At 59.0% G+C, this 22,702-nt stretch overlaps 1 protein-coding gene across 3 annotated transcripts; it reads right to left on the bottom strand.

The window, feature by feature from the left end:
* Positions 1-1,586: 1,586 nt before the first annotated feature.
* Positions 1,587-22,492, bottom strand: UCKL1 (uridine-cytidine kinase 1 like 1). Of its 3 annotated transcripts, none has more exons than XM_019548288.1 (15): positions 21,656-21,786; positions 16,869-17,062; positions 15,889-15,995; positions 15,233-15,403; positions 14,341-14,412; positions 12,884-13,073; positions 12,480-12,541; positions 7,516-7,535; positions 4,817-4,915; positions 4,342-4,435; positions 3,723-3,785; positions 3,159-3,281; positions 2,567-2,674; positions 2,208-2,364; positions 1,587-1,936 (listed from the first exon to the last, which is right to left on the bottom strand). In XM_019548288.1, the coding sequence occupies exons 1-15, from the start codon at positions 21,781-21,783 to the stop codon at positions 1,860-1,862; spliced, it is 1,665 nt and encodes a 554-aa protein (XP_019403833.1). In that variant the 5' UTR covers positions 21,784-21,786; the 3' UTR covers positions 1,587-1,859. The 3 variants fall into 3 exon arrangements, 2 of the variants coding, with proteins under 2 accessions (XP_019403833.1, XP_019403834.1); XM_019548289.1 differs by lacking the exon at positions 7,516-7,535 and adding an exon at positions 10,978-10,994 and having other exon boundaries at positions 1,732-1,936; positions 21,656-21,785; XR_002103335.1 differs by lacking the exons at positions 1,587-1,936; positions 7,516-7,535 and having other exon boundaries at positions 2,272-2,364; positions 21,656-22,492.
* Positions 22,493-22,702: the final 210 nt, after the last annotated feature.

The following is a 22,702-nucleotide window of genomic DNA, read 5'->3' as shown; positions in this document are numbered from 1 at the left end:
TGACAAAGGTCCCTGTCCAGCAGCTCCCCCTCTACAGCCTTTGCCTGCCCATGACCTTGCTAGGATGGGTGCGCGCACTGGTGATCTAGTCCTGCTCACCCCACAGCCCTTCCAGGGTGGGCAGGCACATGGAGCTAGGAGCCCAGTTTGCTGCCAGGTCCCCCAGCACTGCCCTCTCCCCCGGCTCTGTGCCCTGCGGGTATCTCCTTCCCTCCGAAGCAGACCCCGCTCAGCTTTCCTCACTCCGAGGGGTAGATCCAAGCGGGGTCAGCCAGCAGGGCAGGGACGATTGTGCAAGACGTGCCCTTGCCTCTGCTTTGCAGGGGCAGCTTGTGAGAATGGCAGGAAGGGCCGGGGAGGTCACAAGGGAGCTCTCCCTTGCCCTGTGGCTTGAGGAGCAGATGCAGAGCGGGGAAACCCGGGGCCAGGGGGATGCTTGCTCTGGTCTCTGTTCGCTGGGGTCTAGGACGTGTGTGACAGGAGTTTAGGTGCCTGCTCTGGGTGGCTCATCCTTGCCCATTGCAGATCTACCTAGTGCTGCTGGTCAGTCAGAGGGAAACGCTCTCTCTTTCCAACTGCCTTTGTGCTTAAGACTTTGAGAGCCACCTACGCGAGCGGGTATTTTTAGTGCCGAGCTTATCAGGTGTCAGCGCCGGCTCCGGGTGCAGTGGCAGTGTCGAGATCATGCCTTCCCCAGGTGCCTGCTGGAGTTCAGCTTGTCTTCTAATTAGCCGTGGGGGTATGTGCCCAGCCTCAGCAGCCATGAATCATAGTGTCCAGGCCAGGGCCTGTTTCTGCTTTTGGGCCAGGGCTGCCGGAGCCCCAACGCTCCCTGTTGCATGGTGCTTCCCAACCCCAGCAGCCCTGGCGTGGGCTTATCTCAGCATGGTGAAGCCTAATGCACCTGAAGCGCCCGTGCCTGCTGCTGGGAGCTTGGCCGTGCCCAGGGAGCAAAGTGCCAGCACATCCGCTCTCCACTGTCAGAGCTGGGCCCTGCTCTCCGGTCTGTGCAGATGGGAACAGGCGGCTCCCGGCACGACCTCTCAGCTGGAGGGGGAATCGTCTCTCAGGCTGGGGGCTGCAAAGCAGATGCAGATGCGGGTGCTGAGAACATGGGGCCCAGCCTGCGCGCTGCCATACGACTCGTTGCTCAGCTTGTTGTTCTCCCATCCGGGCAGCTCCTCTTGCTCTCTGGGGCCAGCTGGATGGCTCAAAACTGGACTACAGGACAGTTAGACCATCTCCCCAGGAGGAACCGGGCATCTCACTGCTTGTGCTAGCTGCCGTACCCCTAAACTCTCTGTATCTCAGTCGTCTGGGATGGGGTAGAAGGATGATCCTGCTTGCGCAGGGGTTGGACTGGATGTGACCCCCCTGAGGACCCATCCAGGCCTGACCTGGCTCTGATTCCATATCCCAGGGCAGAGCGGAGGCTATGGAGAGGGGACTGGTGACAGCACTTACAGACAGACTGACGTACTTGAGGCAAAACACACTCCCACGCTGCACCGCAGACCCCCGAGCTAGAGCCGTGCCATCCAAGAAAACGAGAGGAAAACACTTCTTTCTTTCTTTTTTTTTTTTTCTTTAGAAAATCTGGAATAAGTTAAAGTAGCCAACCATTTATATTAAAATAAATTAACTCCGCTCTAAGGTCCAGCTGCACGTGCTGTCAGCCGGGGCTCGGATTCCGTTCAAAAATAGGCCCTAGCTCTGAAGTGCACGAGTTCAAAAACTAAGCTATGGTGTGGGTTGGGGGAATAATTTCTCTGCAAATGTCCAGTGGGAGGTCAAGGTGCAAGCTGCCTCGGCCCTGTTGCCACCCTGGGGCTGCTGCCTGGGGGCGGAGGGCCGAAGTGCTAAGTGCTAAGGGTGTCTTCATCATCGCTCCAGTCGGGGGGTGCGTCGGTCCCGAAGTAGCGATCTCCGAAATTCCCTAGAGTTGGCAGGTGAGAGAAGGACATGCATTGGGGTATGGGCTGCACTCTGCGACTAGACTGCCGCCCCCAGCCCTCACCCGGCTGGGGCGAGCTGCATCCCCCCCTCAGCCCCACGAAGGAGCAAGGACATGAAGGCGCACCCGCTCTGGGGGCTCTGGGCTCTGCAACGGAGGCAGAGGGGAAATGCATCTGTCCTGCCTCCCATTAGACTCCCCCAGCTTCCTCGGGGGGCAGCTCTCCTGCTCCTCTTCCCAACCAGCAACTCACCGATGCCTGGGATGATGCGGAAAAGGTCGTTCACCTTCTTGTCCACGGCCGTGGTGATGATCTTCACCTGGGGGAAGGCGTAGGCCACTGAGTGGACGCCCATCTCGGCCATCAGCAGGGACAGGAGGAAGATCTTATCCTCTGGGACGTCATGATCCTGGGGGAGAGACGTGGGGAAAGGGTGGGCGGGGGTGAGCACCGTGCCATGGCTCCGGGATTGAACACAGCAGAGGCGGGGGAAGATCTCCCATGCACAGGGGATGCCCATCTCCACCCCCATGCCCCTTGCCACGCCACAGGGCTGCTCCCAGGCTGGCCACTGCATAGCGGCAAGTGCCTGCTCCTGTGCCTGGCCTTACCAGCAGGACCCTCACTGCCATCATGGCAGCCGCCCCGGTGGAGACCGTGCAGTCCATGAGGATCACGTGGTCTTCACTGATGTCCTTCGGCAGCCGCAGGTAGTGGAGCTGCGGAGGAAGTGAGATTGGGAATGGCTCTGGCCACCCAAATACACCGGGCTGGGTGGGCACAGGTTGCCAGCCTGGTACAGGCCCTCTGCTCGTTACTGATCCAGTGCTAATGAGCAAGAGGGAGGAGAGGAGGAGCCAGCTGGGAGGAGAACAAACTGGGGAGCAGGGTTTAATTGCAACTGAACCCCAGGGAAATCGTGATGGCACATGGTCTTGCCCCTCTCCAGCCCGTGCTGCCCCGCGACACCGGGGTAGTTGACTGGATGCTGTGTGTGCAGATGGGCACACGTGTTTGCAGACACAGCCTGTCACAGTCAGCTCCCAGGCCTTTGTGACCGCTCAAGTAGGATGTCTGGGGCAACCAGCTGCCACCTTCCACCCCCACGGAGGGATGTCCCATGTGCAGCCATCAGACGAGGCATCAAGGATCCCTGTGCCCCTGTCCCGATACCCCTCCCTTCCCCAGGAGTGAGGCCCCTACCTCTGGCTCCCCAGTGTAGCAGTTGGTCTGGATGAGGATGGTCCCGATGCGGACATCTTTGCACACGGCGCGCAGGGCCGGCTCCATCGTCTCCCCCGCTCTCAGGATCGACACACCTGTGATCTGCAGCAGAGTGGGCATGATGGGGGCACGCCCGTCTCCCCCTTGACCACAGTGATCTCAAAGTGCTTCCCAAGGGTGGTGTGAGATCCCCTTTCCCCATGGTCATCCCTTGGGGCTCATGCCCACCTTGGGGCAGCCATGCCACGGGTGCCCAGAACAAACCACCCCCATGCTATAAAGGCACCTCATTTCCTCCAGCATGATGGGGTTTAGCTGCCTCTGGGGAAGATGCCGCCCCTGACACAACGTAGGACGTGAAAGCCTTCATCCCCCACTCAGCATCCACACCCCCCATGCATGTCTCATCGGTGCTGCAAGCGGGGCTGACCCGGCTCTCGTTAACAGCTGCTAATTAAGCTGCACCATCCCACGCCCATGATGAGCAAGCACGGAGCCAGCCCTTCCCAGAGACATGGGTGGGCTTTGCTCCCTCCTGCTCACCTGCTTCCCGCTGAAGGTCCGTCCTTCGTAGTCCTGCCCCTGCGGGGTCTGGACGGTGCAGCTCTGCAGAGATCACAGCAAAAGGCTTCGGTGAGACATGGGGTGGGCAGGACCGTAGACACCAGCAGTGGCCTGGCACAGCAGACTCACGGAAAGCCTTCACCAGCCTGGAAGTGCCCAAGCAACTGCCCCACGCAGTCCCCGGCGGCTGGGAATGGGTGTCCCAGGGGGCCAGGCCAAGGCCTCAGATACAGACCTCACAGCTTTGTCCTCCCCACGAGGCCTGTTTCTGCCTCTGATGGAGGGGGAGCAGCATGGGGCCAGGGTGCATGTTATGAAAAGGATGCCTCAGGTGCACACTGCTACCCAGGAGGAGGATGGCATGAATGTACCTTCATCCTGGGGCTCGAGGCAGCAGCAGCAGGAGGTGCTCAGGTCCTCCGGGGAGGCGCTCAGGTCCTCCGGGGAGGAGTGAGGCATAAGATGCTTGGTTGGGCTGGAAGAGACGCGACCTCCCGAGGGCCGTGCTGGCCTGTCTGGTCTACGGCTGGACCCCGCGTGGACCAGAGCAGGTTGCAGCCAACCTCCGGGCCAGACCTCAACCTGCTGCGGCACCCACCTGGAAAGGCAGGAAGGACAGGGCGTGCTCGATCAGCAGCCTCATCAGCCGCTTGGAGTAGAAGATGAACTCGTCTCGGCTGGTCTCCTTGTTCCTAAGGCAGGGGGAAAACGTGCGTCACCCAACTGGTCGCTGCAAGAGGCCGAAGGCTGCTTGGGGAGATGGAGCCGGGTAGGGAAGGAGGGAGGAGAATTCACTGCCTTGCAATGTGGTTTGGAGCAAGTTCCCTCTCCCGTCCTGGCCTCCATCCACCCTAGCAGGTCTCAGGACCGGCCAGCTCTTGTTTGCAGAGGCCAGACCCTGCTCGGTCTTAGGGGTGGGCCCTATCCCGTCCCCAGGAGGTTCAAGGACACTGGGCAGGATGGCCGAACCCCGATTCCCACTGGGTTCTCCAGCATGCAGATGTCAGCAGCTGGCCCAAGGATGGACGGCAGCTCCCAAGGTCTCCCCCCCACCCTGCGAGGCCGAGGCTCACCTGATGATGGTGTGCATGCCCCTCACTTGCGGGGTGCTCTTCAGCACGCTGAGGGTCCGCGGGAGCGGGTGGCACTGGTGGGCCGAAGCCAGCGCTGCCCTGGAAGCCAACACAAGGCGGGAGCCAGGTGAGCGCTCGGAGACCCCACGCGACACGGGCGGCAGCACGCGGATGCACACACCGGGACTGAGCTGCCACGCGCCTCCCAGTCATCCAGCCAAACCAGCCTGAGCTCTGCGGGTGCGAGGGCAGCAACGTGCCACGAAACCACAACACCAGTGAGAAGCCACGCTCCAATCGGCCCCTGATCCCGCAACCCCTGGGGGGAAACCAGCCTCTGGACAGGCTCAGCGAGGCACGTGAGGGCATCGAAAGCTTCTCCACCCTTCTTCCTCAGGTGCGCAGGGGAGAGGGGAACATGCACAAGAACCAGGCAGCCGCCGGGGGGAAGTGTCTCCCATCCGACTGCCCATGTGCCTCTCTGCCGGGAGTCGCGGGACGGCCCCACAGCAGAAGCAAGGGTCACTGGGACAGTATCGGTGCTCCCTGCCAATGCACTGGGTGGCAGGTCAGGAAAATAGCAGCCTCCAACTCCCTTCGGGGGTTGCAAAGAGGATGGCGCTGGACTAGTCTCAGTGGGGGCAGACAGGACAAGGAGCAATGGGCTCAAGCTGCAGCAAGGGAAATTTAGGTAGGAGATTAGGAAAAACTCTCTCACTAGCAGGGTAGTAAAGTCCTGAAACAGGTTACCCAGCAAGGTGGTGGACTCTCCATCCCTGCAGGTTTTTAGAAGCTGGGTAGACAAAGCCCTGGCTGGGATGGTGTAGTTGGGGCTGGTCCTGCTTGGAGCAGGGGGTTGGACTAGACGTGACCTCCTGGGGTCCCTTCCAGCCCTCCTCGTCTACGATCCTATGAAAGCTCCCCGGACAGAGCTGACCGTCCTAGGGATGGTTTGGAGCGGGGGCCGATGCCCTTGAAGTGCACGGCGCCAGTCCGGGAGGGGAAGGGCCTCCCTGCGGGCGCCGCAGCCAGACAGGGCTGGCTCGGGATGACTCATCTCTGGATGACGAGGCAGCATCCACCCCTGCCAGGGCCCGGCTATTCCTGGAGCACGGCCGAGAGCTGGAAGCGGGCTCCCGTTAGCCCGGCTCCCGTGATCTGACAGGAGCCGTCGTGCGCAGAGACAGGCTCGGCGGGGCTGGACTCGCAGTCGGTCTGCCAGGGGAACGGGGCTGGGGCCAGGAAGTCCTTCCCACCCACCGACACCCCCACAGAGATCACACTGGCTTTCACACATACATATAAACCCACACAGATCACAAGTACGTTTGAGAAAGACAAAAAAGCATCAGTGCCCCAGAGAAAATGATTTAGCAAAGAGAAAACACCGGATTAATGACGTGCGTGCAAGCAAACCAACAGGCCGAGGACACGCAGGCAAGACCCGAGGACCCACGTTCTTCCACCCGTCCTCTAGCCTTGGCCACGCGAATGCCACGCAGCGGGGCAAAGGAGGCTTGCTGGGCATTTGAGGGCTTCTCGATTCTTTCCACAGCTCCAGTGCTAACCGCCACGGGGCTCGTCTCCACGGGGGTGGGCAGGAGAGGAAGACGCCACTAATGAGCAACGAGCTGCACGGTGAACGGCGAGGTGGCAGGGCCTTCGCCCTGCAAGCCGGACTCCCGTTCAGCGACAACGTGGGCATCGCTCCCAACTCGAAACCCGTCTCCAGGCACGTGGCCCTGGAGCCTTTGTCCCCAGCTGCCGAGACAAGCCCGGAGAGAGACGTCCCTCCTGCGCAGCAGCCCGTGCGTCCCGGGGTCCCGCCACCCCCGCTCTGTGTGGCGACGTTCATGCCCTGCGGGCCAGCAGCAGCCGGGCCACGGGCCCCAGCTGCCTGCGCCACGGGGCAGCGGGGTGCACGCAGCTCCCTACAAGTCACTGGAGCTACGAAAAGAGAAGAGCCCCTCAAAGCCTCGGGGACAGGGTGAATGAAGCAGCTGCACTCGGTTAGTGAGGGAGCACGCTGGTTAGTCTGCCCCACGCCTCCCTCTCCCGGCTGATCAGCCCCACTGCTCTGTCCTGCCCCTGCCATTGCTCCAAGCAGCGGCCTGATTCTGCCCCAATCTCCGTGGGGCACGGCTACAGGCCCAGGCCCACAACCGGGGTCGACCTGACACAGGCCAGCCCGTGGGGACGAGAAGCAGGGATGCCGGTACAGGTCCTTGGTGCCCAAATATCACAGCCCTGATGTAAAAGGGTGCTCCACACACTGACGGACAAGATACGGCTTCTCTCGAGCCGAGGCGAGAGGTGACAGGGTGGGGTGGGCCGCGAAGGACCTGGACGCAAGGAGGAATTGGGGCAGATAGGGGTTATCAGGAGTGCGTCCCCTCGGGCTGGGGTGCGGACGCAGCGAGGGCATCCGAGCACACGTCTGTGGTCACTGGGCGGGGGGAACCAGAAGTGCCCGCAGCCCCGCTGTTTGCCTCCATCCCCGCTGAGCAGCCAGGTCACGTCATCCCCTACGATGGCCTGGTTCTTCGCCTTACAGAGGACCTTGGCTGGTGCAAGGGCCGAACCCGGACGTTCGCTCTCCCTCTGCCCCCGGACCAGCATGCAGCCAAAGCCACGCTGCCCTTGCCCCCGGACACACAGTTAGTATCGAAACCCAGGCCGTGCAGTTCGGGTCTCCTCACATATCCCAGCGCAGCTTCCTCTGGTCAGGGACGTTCGGGGTGGGGGGACAAGGCAGGAGACACGAGAGCGTAAAGATGGGAGGGGCCAGGAAGAAAAGGGAAAAAGGCAGTTTCATTAGTCGGAGGCTGGGAGGGAAGAAAGCCGCGGCGGGGATTCATCCTACGTGGGAGCACGAGCGGCTGGGAACGACCACTTCGTAGGCCCCCAAGATGGGCTGCTCTCCCTCGGTTCTCAAGGAAATTCAGGATGGGGCCGAGTTCAGTGGGGAAGAAATGACAGCCCTCTTCCCACAGGCGTGCATGCAATGAAGGTGCAACCTCAGCCATGGCCTCCGCAGAGCTCGCAGTGCCCGGCCCGTGGCCCGTGGAGCAGAAGGTAGAGCTGGAGCCTACATTGCCACCCAACGCAATGGTCGGTGGTGGCTGCTGTGGGCAGCAAGTCCATCCCCTCGGGTGGGAGACACCTCAGGGAGTCCCTGCTGTCATGGGGGGATTGGGGAAGGGCCCAGGCAAGCATCTGCCAAGTTGGCGCCTGGCACCCACACTCAGGTGCAATCTGAGAGGTGCCAAGGCTGCGGCAGGCAGGACAGTGCAGCGCGGAGAGGAGCCTGGGCTCGGGTCCCAGCTCTGTGGCCTGGTCTCTCCTCTCCGGTCAAGGTGCCCGCGTCCCACAGAGCTGACCCGAGCCTGGCGGGGACGCCGCATGGCCCCAGGGAGAGGCCACCGCCTGACCCGCTGCAGACAGCTCGCGGAGGAAGAGGCGGCATGTTGCAGAGCCCGTCTGCATCCCGCACCATCAGCCTGACAAGGACCTGGGGGGTCACTCAGCCCCTGTGGCCACGTGCCTGCACCAGACCAGGCTCGGAGGGGCCCACAAGCACCTCTCGCCTGCATTATCAAGCCCTCGAGGCAGGAGGCAGGTGAGCTGGGTTTCCTGCCTCTCTCCCCGCGGCTTTGCTGTGGCTGGCCAGCAATGGAAAATTCAGACAGGCAGCCCCAAGCACGTCAAGGAAACGTCTCATGTTGGAAACTTCTCCCCCCCACACCACCCAGAACAAAAGCTTCAAAGGAGGGAGAAAAGAAAGAAAGAGAGAGAGAGAAAGACAGAAGGGGGGTGTCCGTCTGGCAGAAAGGCACCGATATTGGCAGCTCTTTCTCACGCATGCAATCAAACAGGAAGCAGACAAGAGACTCCCAGCTACAAAGCCGCTGATGCAGCCAAGGCATTTCAAACGCGCCCGGCAGCTGCCTCTCGCCTTGACATTTCCAAGCAGGGCTATTAGAGCCGCGCCGTGGCCTGATATTTAAAGGCACGGCTGGCAAAGGGCACGTTCAGGAGTTGCAGATCAGGGGTGGGATGTGGGAGCTTGGGCTCAGGGGTGAGGGACGGCTTGTGGAACGGGCCTCGCTTCTCCAGCCACGTGGAGGCAGGGGGGACTGTGAAGGCACTGCTGGGTGCACAGCGTGCCCTGTCGTCTAAGTAGCTGCCTGGCTTTAATGGGGACGGTCCCAGGTGATGACACGGGGCTGGCCCCATGCAGCTGTGGATAAGCAAAGAGTGAAGCAACCCAGGTCCGGAGATGACCATTTCCTTCCAATATGTGATGACTTAGTGGCATCCTATTACCACCCAGCTTGCCCCAGAAACCTGCCTCTCCTTGCACGCTCTGCTGCTAGCAGCTCTTTCTCTCTCTCCTGACTCTCTCTAGTCCCTTTGCCAAGTGCTAGAGCCATATTCATGCCCAAAAGCGAGGATCTGGGTTCCTGTCCAGTTGCCTGCCCTCAAGACGGAAGGTGAAGTAGCCTGGGCCCAGGTCCGAGCGCTGCGTCTCTCTCTCCCAGCTGCAGATTACGTACAGCCTCCTCACCTGAGCCTCTGAATGGCCCTGGCATTTGAGCAACAGACTTTTAAGCCATTCAGAAAGGAATTAGTGCAGGTAAAAAGCCCAGGTTTCCAGGCCTGTCTCACCCTTTACACCCTGTTCCAGTATTTAATGGGTACGTGCCCTCAGACAGGCAGGCTGCTGGCAGCACCCTTATCTTTGGTTCAGATATCGAACTGCAAGCACATCCCAGTTCTTGGCCTTCAGGGTTTTCAGACTTTGACCAGAAAACATCAGTTAAAACCGGAAGCCTCGATTGCAGCATATGATAAGGACTCACAGGTTGCTCAAATGCTGAGGTTATTGTGCAGATAGATATGCACTTAAGGCGTGACCGCATCAAATTTTGCTCTTATCGAAAGAAAATTAGCACTGGGTCACCGCTATGCCATTCAACTGTTGATTTTCAAGGAACGGGAAAGAAATTTACAGTGAAGTCTACTGGGGGCTGCTTCGGATTGAAGGACATCAGCAGCTTGAAAAGCCCCAGGCTATGCCAAATTTTCAACCTCAGATTTTTGAGCAGACAGGCAGTGTCTATGCCTGTCCCTTTTAACCATGTTCAAACCTGAATCTTCCTCCAAGTGCAAAATGCACAGTGTTACCCAGCCGCAAAAAAATTCACAGGCTAAGACTGTGGGAACCGAAGAGATGCAGCTCGCTGCCTGAACTTAACTGTTTTCAGGGGAAAAAAAAAGAAAAGAAAATAATGGCAGCTTTCCTATGTACCTTAAGTTTTTGTCTGTTTGTTTTTTTAAAGCCTTTTCTTTTTTATGCCAAATGCAAATTTTAGGAGCCTCAAGTGTCTCATTAGACACAGACAACATCTAAAATGGGAACACATTTGCAGCTACAAAACCCTTTGCTTCCTAGAAAAAAAAGATTCAATATCTTAGCTGGCTGGAAGTGAGATGCCAAGAGCATCGCTCAAGGCTTGCAGTTACAAACACCAGTGGCTATTTAGTAACTGCAAACTCCTTTGGAGCAAGGCTTTACCAAAGTAATTGCTGCATCACCCGCCTTCCTGTGCAGACCGCCATGGATTTCCCCATGTAGAAACACTTATGCTCCAATTGTGGTGATGTTATACCTGTGGCTAAGTGGGGTGCCCTATACTGGGTGTCCTCCGGGTACTAGGTTTAAAGCATGGTGATGGGGGAGCTTAAATGCTTTGTGGTGTGGGTTTACAAGTGCCTGCTTAGATGAAGGTGGCCTTAAGATACCTTTCACCACAGCGATGAAGAAATACAATTAAATTCAGGTGGAAAGCCACCTCCCAATTTCAAGCTTCACACACTTTGCAAATCCCCTGCCTTGCCAACTATGCTCCCACTCTAAGGGTCTGTGGCCACATCACATGTGGCCACTGGCACTGTAACCTGGACATGCCCACGGTTAAAATGCCCTACTCCTGGCTGGAGCCGGGGGTAAAGAGCAAGATTTACCAGCCGAGTGAGATCTCACCTTGGGGAAGCTACTGGATTCGAGCTGCAGGTCACGGACAGCGCGGGTCAAGCAGTGCGTGGCATTGGAAATGCCTTGGGTTGCAGAGACAGGACAGTGTTAGAGGAACTCTTACCTGACACTGAGTTCACGCTGCAGCAGCAACACGCAAGACAACGCAACCGGTATTAAGCATTGCCAACACCAGCGACATTTAAAGACAAAAAAGGGAAAAAGGAATAATATCCTGCATTCACGTTCATTTTTTTCCCCTCCCACCACACTAAAAAAAAAAAAAAAATAGCCTCAGGGTCCAGCCTTCCGGATTTCTTCAGGGAAGCACCTGCACTTCTCCCTGGCTATGGTGTGTAGCTGGGAGCTTTGATTTTCCGAGCGCCAATGCTGGAAGAAGCTGAAGCCCTTCCACCTGCATGGACACGGACCTGGCTGCTGACACCAGAGGCTGCCAAGATGTGGCCTGGCTTGCTTTACATACAAATTAGTCTTCTGATATTACAGCAGGGTTTCATGCTTCTATGGGAAATTGCCCCCTGCCCATATCTCAGCCTTATAAATGGCTGTTTGCAGGAAGGCAGAAGGCCGCGCCTTTGAACTTGAGGGCAAGGGGGAGGTCTTGGAGGGGCGTGCTTTGAATACGTGCTAATAACAGAGCAGTCTCTGTTATCACATGGGTCTACTGTATGCAGCTAAAGGCACGGGATTTATGGGTGGCAAGATGGCCATTGTGCACATCCAAAGGCCGAGAGGAGTGGCCAGCTCCATTTCCAAGTGCATCTGCCTTTCATGCACGTGACAGGCATGTTGAATGGTACATGGCTTCCAACACCGAAATCCAAAGGCACGAGGACCCCTGCCTGCAGGTTAGTAGCTGGCGAACCTCTAGGTTTTGCAGGTTAACTCATGCATTGGGAAGCCTGGCATGGTAGTGGCGAGATCAGCAAGAGAAGCCGAGACCCACAGCAGGCAGGGCACATCCACTGTTCCCCTGGGCTGAACTCACTGCCCAGAGCCGGGACAGCCCAGTGGGGAGGCTACAGACTCACTAAAGCTGTAAAGGGCTGAGCAGGCCTGTGCCGAGCCATGGTGCCTGGTCATGCGTGATGCCCTGGAGCGGTCCTGCCCTCTGAGCCGCATTTAGCTCCTTAGTGGCTGGCAAATGATGATCTCCCGAGGTCCCTTCCAGCCCTGATGTCTATGAAATCTATGAAATGGACTAGGATGTTGGTGGTACCGATGGATGCTGGGGCAGGGGCTGGCTGCTGGGGTGTAGCTCACCGCCACCCTCCCTTGCTGCAGTCTCTGAGGCCAGAGGAAAGGCTGCTGCCCTTGGAACAGGGCTTGCTGCATGCCAGAGGCGGAGGCAGGGCTGGGAGGGCAGCAGGGGGCCTGTGCGTATGTGCCCTGCACTGCCCGAGGGGAAACGGTCAGGGCATGGGGGAGAAAGACTAAGACAAGGGCAAGTTAGGAGTCATCCTTCTCCTCACTGCTCGCACACATGGAGCAGTGCAGCAGAGAGCGCATCCCTGCCTGCCTGTGCCCTGCCCAGTGCTGCTGGGAGCTCAGCACTCGCGCTCCTGGCAGCAGAGCCCAGCTGATGCCTCCCGACGCAGCCCTCACCTCCTCCAGCTGGCTGTGGACGTGCTGCACGATCAGGTCGATGGCCACCGTGTTCCCGCTACCTGCAGCGCATCGAAAATGAGAGACCCGGGATGAAACCGAGGGATAGGGCTGGCAAAGGTCTCAGGGTCCCTTCTCCACCGAGTCCCCCACGGCTGACACTCAGGGAGACGTGGGTGCCAGGACCCGGCGGGAGACACTGAATGGCAGGTCACAAAGCAAAGGTAGCACCAGGGTGTGAGCGGGGGCAGCCCCATCCACCCAGCCCCTGCCCTGTTACCTGCCTGCAGACAGACCTGGGGGCACAGGACTCTCTCAGCTCAGGAATGCAACCCCGGTGGTAGTGGGGGAAAGGGCTGGGGCTGAGATCATGCCCCAAGAGCACAGCGACGGTGGGCGGGTACCTCTGGGCACGACGATGTCGGCCAGCCGCAGGGTGGGCTGGATGTACTGGTCAAAGGCTGGCTTGACGAACTTGTTGTACTGCTTGATGACGCCCTCGATGTCCCGGCCGCGCTCGCTGATGTCCCTGCGCAGGCGCCGTACCAGGCGGATGTCCGAGTCCGTGTCAACGAAGATCTTCAGGTCCAGGAGCTGGAATGAGAGGGGCCCAGCACCCTGAGCACTGAGTGTTTCCTCACCCCAGGCCCCCTGGGAGCTATGGAGGACCTGCTTCCAAAAGCAGCAGCTGCTCAATGGAGCGGAGGCTGCTCTCGTTACGAACAGGACACGGAGTGACTGGGTGAGTTCAGGCACCGCAGCTCCCAGGGCTCAGGCAAACCAAAACAGGACAACTCCTCCTGGCAAAGCCCAGCACGAGCCGGTGGAGTTCATTGCCCCTGGAGCTGATGGCAGGCTGCACTAAGCCTCCAGCTTGCTTGGCAGTTCACTCCCTGCATCTCAGCAGAAGGAATTCACCTGGTTATTTGATGCCTACAGAGATCCAGTCCTCTCCCAAACTCCCTTTTACCAGCAGATCCCCACTAGTTGGTCTTTCCTGGGCTAAAATTTCAGAGGCGAGGGCAGATGAGAGTGGCTGGCGACCGGGACACAGACACGTTCGCTTGCACCCGAATCAAAGTGGCAAGAGCTGGCGCATTAATGTGGAAACTGGCCAACCCCAGCAAGTTGCCCTCAGCGGTTTTAATCCTCTGAGGAGGACAAGTCAACGAGATTTCCTCTCTCCGCTCCTCTGAGATGTACCCAGCTGACCACTGGAGGTCATCCTTGCTCCACACAAGCAGGACACGAGCGCATGCTTGGCAAGACAGGGAAAGTTTGGGATTAAGTGTGGCCGAGGCCTTTGGGGCTGCGTGTGGCTCTTGCTGTCACGTTACATTGTTCATTTATGATGTCCAGGCTCAAAAAACACAGGAACATGTGGCATTGGTAAGAGGCAGAAGAGCCTGCAGGGGCTGGACATGCTCGTCCTCACCACAATGTCCACAGTGCAGCACCTCATGTGCACTAATGTGTGTGGCGTTTATGGGCAGCTGGATCATGCCCCTTAAACTCATTTCCACTCAGGACCAGCTCCCCAAGTCTCTGCAGAAGGGCTGGTGCTTCCACCCCAGGTTTTTCCAATGCCCTTCAAGTTGGCTTTGGCAGATTAAGTTTATTTAAGCCAGACAGCAAAATATTGCTAGCCTCAAGAACAGACCCACTACAAGAAACCCTTTCTGATGCTGCAGAGGACAGCAGGGGCAAGACCTGACCCTCCCTTCCTTCCTCTGGGCCGTGCACAGGGGGAAGTGCTTAAGATGAGCTTGCCTACGTTCCCCCTCAGAGAAGGACGTGGGTCCCAGCAGCGGGACACTCGAGGTCCTGCATCTGCCTATGAGGCTTCTGCTCCCTCCCTCACCTTCAGCAGCTCCTTGTCCGCGAATGCCATGATGCCTTCAAAGATAATCACGTTGGCACCATAGAGGGTTTTCTGAGGTGGAAAAGAGGGAAACCGGTTAGAGAAAAATGGGTGGGAAAGAGAATACAAAGGTAAAAAAATACTGCATGTGAGAAAGAGCTGATAAAGGCAGAGGAACAAGTGGCATCGCCCACGGTGCCAGGGAAAAACTGAGTGGGCACAAGGGAGGCTGCTGATGGTCTCCTGTGCCCGGCCACACGCAGCTCCCCTATGCCGTCAGTTTTGGCTCCTGTGAGCTCTACCCCTGGGTCCAGCCCTTAAAAGATACATCCCCTCTTAGGCTGAGGACTCCTCAGACACACGGGGCTGCCCTGGGCACAGGAACATTTTTAGAGACGGGCTTGCATTTGGAGGGTCAGTGCTGGAGCTCGTACCGTGCATGCCTGCCCCTGGGAATCCCTCTCCACCAGCTCCAAAACCACTGGCTTTATCGCTGCAGCTGCTGGAGGACTTCCCCTGTGGGACACTTTCCTCATGAGCTTCAGCCCATGAGAGCTTGTGCTATATACACGTCCATTTTGATTTGTCTACAAGGTGCAAATTTACCCTGCCTTCTGCTTGAACGTGGCAAGGAATGTCCCTTTTCCCATGTCGAGCAGAAGGCAGGGTAAATTTGCACCTTGTAGACCAACCAAAATGGATGTGTATATAGCACGAGAAGCACTTAGAGCTGCTCCATGCACGGTGGCATTCCCCTTGCAGCAGTGCTTCCCAGCACGTCTGGGGGTTTCCATCCACAGCATTTGAGAGGACGGGGCTTTGATTTTAAAGACACAGGCAGGTTGCCATCTCCCTGCCGTGTGCCCCCCACAGCCCCATGGCCCCTCCTCACCCATTCCTTCTTCCGGCTGTGGGTGGTGAAGTCGTAGATGGGGATCTTCACGCTCTTGCCCTGCTTGAGCTTCTTTAGGGTGGCAATGATCAAGTCAAAGTCAAAGGCATCGGGATGGTCGAAGTTGAAGTCATTGTGGGCCGCCTGCTCCTGCTGCTGCTTGGTGAGCACCTGCCGGAGACAACAGGCCCTGCCGAGGTCACAGCCATGCTGAGAGAGCAGCGGCAGGCAGCGGGTCATGGCTGGGAGTGGGGGGAGCTTATTGCCAAGCCCTGCCCACGCGAACACCTGCACCCAAGAGCGGTGCTGGCCAGACCACCGAGCCAGAGATCCACGGGGCCGCCTCCTCCGCTCTCAGTTCATGGGACACCTTGCACGGTGCTGGCTCAGGCACCCACAGCATGGGCTGCAGCCACTTGATGACATACCTGGGAGCCCAGGAAGTGCTGAAATCAGTGCCCCTGCAACTCAGATCTGAGCTATGCAGTTTCAGGCCAGCTCGTGTGCGTCTGTGCAACCTGCAGCTACACTCTCAATTGCAGCATAGACCGTCCTAGCACAGGTCCCATACCCGTGTGCCCAGGGCATCAGCCTTTCCTGTGGAGGTGAATGGGGACAGGGCTCTGCCCAGGGTGCAGAGCAGCTAGCAGCCTCACCTTGTAAAAGGAGTCCATGGAGAGCAGCACCACCCATGGGACATCCAGGGCTTCGATGATCATCCTGGCCACCGTGGTCTTTCCGGAGGCACTGCCCCCGCCCAGACCTGACAGAGGGGGAGAGACAGGCCAAGGTAAAGCAAAGACCTGCACCCTGCCTTGCCTGTTCCAGCTACTGCCGGCAGATCTGGCTGCCCCTGGTCGTGCTAGGAGGAAACCTTGGAAAATCTATTGGATGCAGCTGGCAGATGCTAGTAGTGCGAATGAGAGACTGACGGAGTGGGAACGGTGAGGCCTATCCTGCCTGTCTACCCAGAGCCACCTCCTTTGGAGGGCAGCTGACATTTGAACCAGCCTGCACAGCTTTGGAAATGCAGGGCAAACCCATTCAAGCTCCTGTGTACCAACAGGAGACCACTGCTATCTCCAGATGGGATTCAGAGAGACAGCCCCAATCCCGGCTCTGTTCGGAGGGTGAGCCCACTGGAGCAGGGAGAGTCCCTCGCTAGATGCGTGCACCCCACCTGCCACAGGGCCTCTGACTTGGCCTGAGTCTGCAGGTGTTGTTATAAGGCAAATCAGACAACAGCAGATGGGTTCGATGCATCAAGCCCACCCCACTCTACCTACACCTTGGGGTCACCACAACCCTGCCAACCTGTGGCGCTGCAGACCTGCCCCCCATCGCATGTGGCCCTGCATCACAGGAAGAGGACCCGAAGGAGCACCCGTTCCACCCTACGGGCTGGCCAAGGGAAACCCTTGACCCCCACGAGCTGGAGAAGCTGGGGGCCACACTGGGTGCAGGCTGAGGTCCCTGGCGGGGCAGTGCAGCGCGCTGGGAAGAGAGCCAGCTCCAACAGATGCCAGATTGCGAAGGGCTGTCTGCCAAGGTACGTTGCGGTCCCTGTCCCAGCCATGAGCTGGGTGGTCCACGCACGCAGCCCCCCGCTGCAGAGGTGCCCCAGACACGTGCTTACCTATGACAAAGGCCTCTTTGGACTGCGCCCCATGCTCGTTGTACCACGGCGGCCGTCCAGCTGTGTAGATAGTCCTTTTGCTGGTTCGTAGCAGCGGGGGCTCGGACTTGCACTGGCTGGTGGTCCGTTTCCGGGGCGGCCGCGTAGGCGCTACCGGGGGGTAGAGTCTGTCCAGGGACTCTGCGCTGCTGTGGCTGGAGGGGAGAAGCGGAGACACCTGGTCACCTGGAACGGAGGCATCTTGGGCACCCCTCACCTGACAGCCTGGCCCCGAGAGCCAGCACGATGCACCCCCCGCCCAACCTCAGCACGATGCTGGGGGCTGCCTGCAACGGGTCCTGGCCGTATCAGTGGAAGCCCACTTGCACACCACAGCAAGGGGGTCCCTGGGGAGGCAGGGCGGGGGGAGCCTCCACGCTAGCCCCAGGACTCGGAGCAATGGGCTGTCTTCTGAGAACCAGGCAGCCAGCGCCTTTCCAGCTGCTCTGGCACCTGGAGGACCGCCTAGGCCTGCAGCAGCCGGCACCGTGCCGCTAAGCACCTTTTGCCCGCGTGACCCGATGCCGCAGCTCAGGGCAGGGAGGGAGGGACAGCAGGGGACGAGCCACCTTCCAGAGCCCTTTCGTGCTTGGCGGCACAGAGCAGAGGCCCAGGAGGCGTTCGATGGCCCGGGGCCAGGAGATAAGCTGCCGCTGGCCGAAAGCAGGGACAGAACAGATTATTTATATCAGATCCTGTTTGCTCGGGCTCCCTGCCCCTGCCCGCTCTTCGCTGCAGGTGCGAGTGGGATAGTTGTGCCTCTTAAAGGCACCTAAGGGGAGAACGACCGTGCCAGGCCAGGCCAGGCCAGGCCGGGAGCCAGGCTCAGCACACCCCCCTTCGCAGATGTGTCCTGAGCATGAAGGGAGATGGGGTGCGGGAAAGCCGAGACCTGTCCTCATTGCCCCAGTGAGTCTGCAGCTGGGCTGGCCATGCCAAGAGAGTGTCGTTGGCCCTCCCCAAACCATCCTCCAAGCAGAGGACTAGAGGGGAACCCATGCGCTGCATCGCTCCCCCCACACGACCCCCCTGCCCTACCGAATCCTGCTTGAGCAGCACTGCTGCAGCCGTGGCAGGCACCTGGCCAAGGGATTAGAGAGATCATCTACCCAGCCTGACATCTGCCACCTCCACCCCCGACCCCCACACACGGCTAGGGTAGGTTGAAGGGCCCACTCATCCGCCCAGACTCATGCCAAGTCCTCTTGAGAGCTGAAGGGCCCTGTTGGCTCATAAGCCTTCCCTGCCACTAACTGCGCTGGGCTTTCCCCTCCCCGGCTTGTCTTTGAAGAGCCAGAGACGGAGGCCTGGCTGCCCCCTTTGCCACAGACCCCCAGAGTGACCTCAGGCAAGTCACTTGATGCAGTTCTGCAATGTCTATGCAACTCTGTCCAAGGGAGTTAGCTGCGCTGAGCACAGCGCGTTGGCCTGGGGGGGTACGCCATGCCATGCTAGCTGGCACGGGCAGGCCTAGCCCTGGGACATACCCTCACGCCCACAGGCAGGGTTTGCAGTCCTACCTTGCCTGCTCCATCTGCTTCCCTCCCAAGCAAGCACTGTGCCCAGCCCCTGAGCCCCGTCCTGCGGCGCTCCTGGCAAGTGCGGGGGTCTCTTCACACACCTCTTCTTGCAGGATCCAAATCCTGGGGGCTGCCCATGTACGACAGGGGCTGCGGACACAGCCACAAACTAATAAAACCTGATCATGGAAAGGTCTCTGGACTTTCTCTCTGTGCGAGCAGCAGCAAGGGAGCTCCTTCCAGCCCAGAGACGGTGGAAAAAGCAAGAACAAACAGCTTGAGTATTTTGCTCTGCTCTCCCTCCCGCGGCTCAACAGCATCAATTAACCAGCGCGCACGATCCCCACGGCGGGGCTGACATCAGAGGCGGCGGCGGGCGCGTAAACAAAGTCACGGTTGCTCGATGAGAGCCGAGATGACAGACGCTGGTCTTATTTACCAGGAAATAAATGGCTCGTTTCATCTGTATTCCCAGCTCCAGCCCCTGGGGAATGGGGCTGCTGCGCCCGGGGAGCTTTACCAAAGGCAGGTGCAGGAGGTCGGCGACACGAAGCCCTTCTCGCTTGCGAGTTCCCGATGCACATCAGCGATCCTGCTTGCGAGCCGGCGTCTCCAGCTCTGGGATGGAGCCGGCCAGCGCGTCAGGGGAGGGTTGTCACACCTCTCCACTGGAGCCCCAGCCCAAAGCACGACTACTACCCAGGACGAGGATCCAGGCCAGCCTGAGTGCCAAGATCTTGCTACCCAGAGAATCATAGAAAACGAGGATTGAAAGGACCTCAGGAAATCACATCTAGTCCAAGCCCCGTCTCCAAGGAGGACCAGCCCCAACTAGATCACCCCAGCCAAGGCTTTGTCGAGTTGGGTCTTAAAAGCCTCCATGGACCTACCTGCACGGACGCTGCAGAACTGCATCAAGTGACTTGCCCGAGGTCACACCGGGGGTCTGTGGCAGAGGGGGCAGCCGGGCCTCAGTCTCTGGCTTTTTAAACCTATGGGCGGCCCCAGCTTTCACAAGTGGCTTCCCCTGGAGTTTGGGTGGAGCGAGCTACTCCGAAAAATCTGCACTGGGGTCAATTAGATTGTAGCCACAATTAGTGGCCACCCCTGCAAGTTTAGACCTCGCTATCCTCTCTTTCTCCATCACCTCGAGGGATCCCTTGGGACAGCCAGCCTTGGTTCCCATCCGCCTCCCCTTGGATTGCCATTTATTTCCCTGCCCAGATACTTCTGCAGCACAGCGCGACTGCTGCGACCCATGCCTCAAAGGGGTATTTCCCCAGGAGTTCTCTCAGATGCACACTGCTCAGAGTGGGTTTTGGGGCTGGCAAAGGTCATTTAGGGCTGCTCAGATCATTTATTGCCACATTTGCCAGTGAAATCTCCATCTCTGGAGGCTTTTAAGGCCCAACTTGACAAAGCCTTGGCTGAGATGGCCTAGTTGGGGCTGGTCCTGCTTGGAGCAGGGGGTTGGACTAGATGTGACCTCCTGAGGTCTCTTCAACCCTCATTTTCTATGATCCTGTGGTTTGCTGGGAGTGCCCCAGTGCTCTCCTGCTGCCCCATAGCCCTGGCCAGGCCCTGACAGCTCCCAGATCATGTCTTTTGTTGGCTCCACTGTCTTTTCCGGGTCAGTAGGTCAATGATGGATTGCACTGCGATACAACCCTGCCGACTTATCCTGCAAGGCCCTGCAATGATAACACAATGATTTTGATTGCCTTGCCTTGCCCCATCCTGGAGCTGGATTCCACTGGGCAAAGAAGTGCTCAGGTAGCAGAACAAAAAAGAGGGTCCTTACCCCAGAAGCCTACAACCTAGGAGGCCAGCATCTCAGCTGGGACCTGCCTATGAATCCATGACCCTCTAGACACCACCAACATAAGCCAAGCGAGACAGTGGCAAAGCTTAATGCACATGACTTAACTCTGCACTCCAGGGGCTGCATCCAGCTCTGTGCCTGTATCAAGAGGTGCTTATAAAAAACAAAAAAGGAGGCTACTCATATTTTGTATTAGGAAGGGAAATTGGGAGCCGAGTTTCTGGAGAGATTGGATCTGGTGCAGAAAGTGGCTTGCGAGAGGAGCACTGCTCCCCTGGTGTCGGAGCGGACATGTCAGAGGAGAAGGGGCTGCAGGACAGCCCTCTCGCCCGGCTCTGGGAAGGGTGTCAGGGACCCACGGGGAGCACAAGAGCATCCTACAATTTTGAAACCCAATGGTCTGCACTTGGGCTTTCAGTTGCTGTCCCAATGCCGCCGGCCAGCAGCGCGTAGCCCTCCCCAGAGCCAAGCTGCATCTCTTGAACGAGGCACCCAGAGGAGCCTCTTGTTTCAGTTGTGCTGCTGACAGCCCAGCGTTGGTGCCCCTTATGGGGGCTGCACGGGGATCCTTCCCCGTGGTGACGTGCTGCTGCAGGTAGGGCCTCCAAATGCATCTGTGTGACCGAGAGGCCCAAGTCTTGCTGAAAGCCCATGGAAAACGCCATACTGGGGGGTAATCCTAGTTTCACAGGACTCAGTGCGGGCTTTGCCTTTGGAGATGGGATGCCGCCCTGTCTTCACATCGCTTCCTCCATGCAGGCGGCCAGGCTAAACTCCGCGCTTCCTGACAGCCCTGCCACCTTCTCCAAGGGCTCCAGAGGGGAAGACAAGCATCTTGTTGCATCCTGGTCTGGGAGCTCCAGGCTGCCTGGCACGGCGAGTCGTGGGCAGATATACTGGCACATGCGACAGGAGCTTTTTCTTCATTGCTCGTATTTAACCACCATCCAGGGAGCCATCCTGCGACGCAGGTGGTCCCTGCACAGAGCACCCCCCGGCCAGGGGATGAGCGGCAGATGGAAGTCAGCGAGAACAGCCCCCAGGAGGTCAGACTGTCAGAAGTCATGCAGCAATGTTCCCCTGCTCCCCAAGCAGCCAAGAGAGGAAAAACCCTACACCTGGATCCAAGACCACTGAATTCATGGCCAGATCCCCCCACCCCAGGGCCTGATCTCCGTTCGCAACACGCTGCCCTAAGCTTCGGGACGCCAGCCAAGAGCAGGGACGCTGGAGCTGGGTTCATCCCGCGTCCTTGGGGAGGCCGATCTTTCTCCAGCTGCTGCCTCCCAAGTACCAGCAAACAGTACAAACAGCCCTGGTGCTCCTGGCTCCGGCACAGCCGAGGACTCATTTGCAAGGCGACAGGAAGGGAAAAGAAATGCAAGCGGGCAACGGAGGTTACTCACCTGCCTTCAGCCCCCAGGGCCCAGCAGCCCGATATCCGGACCCCCGCGTATGTTGGGGGGCTGCTCATCTCGCCCTGCCTCAGAAGAACCAGGCAGTCCCGGGTGCAGGAGTTTCCGCCGCTCGCCATCTCATCCCCGCCTGCGAGGCACTAACATTGCAGCAGGGCGAAGGGACCGGGTCAACCCGGGCCATGCGGAGGGCTGGTCCCTACGGGCAGGGAGGCTGGAGGGGGGCGTGCGGCATGGCTGGCTGCTGGGATGGATCCGCGGGGCCTGGCGCACGAGCGGAGGGCTGAGAACTGAGCAGGGAGTGAAAGAGCAAACGGGAGGTGCGCGGCGGTGCCCCGGAGCAGCCAACAGGCATAAGAGGATAACCAAACCCAGAGATTATGCTCATTACCTGATATTAATAGCACTGACTTGCAAGCGGTGGCGACACCTCTTCCCGCTGCTGCGAAGGCAAACACGCCCGGGGCCCTCACCTGCTTCTGACAGTCAGAGCCCGGCTTGCTGGGGGCAGCAGAGGGGACAGCCCCGCGGCCCGGGTAAGTGATGGGATGACCCCCTGGTCTGAGCCACTCCATGTGCTCGGTCAGAGGGGCGTAGAGTCGGGCCGGTGGGTAAGATGGGAAAAAGGGGTTGGGGAGGGGAAACGCAGTCACAGGGGGTGGAGAAAGTGCAGTCACCAAGCAGGTCCGTGTCCCGTGAGGATCTCATGTGATGCATCCTCCGTCGGGGGAGCATGGCTCTGAACGGGACCCGCGGGGATGGAAGGGAGCGGCCCTGTGTTAAGCAGCCAGGTGCTGAAGGCATCGCTGCTCCTTCCGGGACCCAGAGAGGGGGTGCAGGGGTGCGGGGCTCTTCTCCTGACTTGCGCCCAGTGCTGCAGCCATCAACCCACTCCCATTCCCTGCGCGCCCTTTGCTGCAGGGCTCCCCGGAGGGCAGCGCGGCAGCCCCCAGCCTCCGCCGGCTCTGGCATAAACAAGTCGCTGAAACCCAACACCCCCATCGTGGGCAAGCAGGCACCTAAGAATAACGCGCCCAG

Source organism: Crocodylus porosus, unplaced genomic scaffold (genome assembly GCF_001723895.1).
Source record: "Crocodylus porosus isolate Cpor-Errol unplaced genomic scaffold, CroPor_comp1, whole genome shotgun sequence".
Taxonomy (NCBI): Eukaryota; Metazoa; Chordata; order Crocodylia; family Crocodylidae; genus Crocodylus; species Crocodylus porosus.
This window is presented reverse-complemented; position numbering and strand designations above follow the sequence as displayed.

Coding starts and splice junctions, on each gene's coding strand:
- UCKL1 (XM_019548288.1), bottom strand. CDS start 21,783: ATGGCGAGCGGCGGAAACTCCTGCACCCGGGACTGCCTGGTTCTTCTG. Junction 4,436..4,816: donor GGCATGCACACCATCATCAG/GTGAGCCTCGGC, acceptor CCCCTGCCTTAG/GAACAAGGAGACCAGCCGAG. Junction 3,786..4,341: donor TGTCCTTCCTGCCTTTCCAG/GTGGGTGCCGCA, acceptor TGATCTCTGCAG/AGCTGCACCGTCCAGACCCC.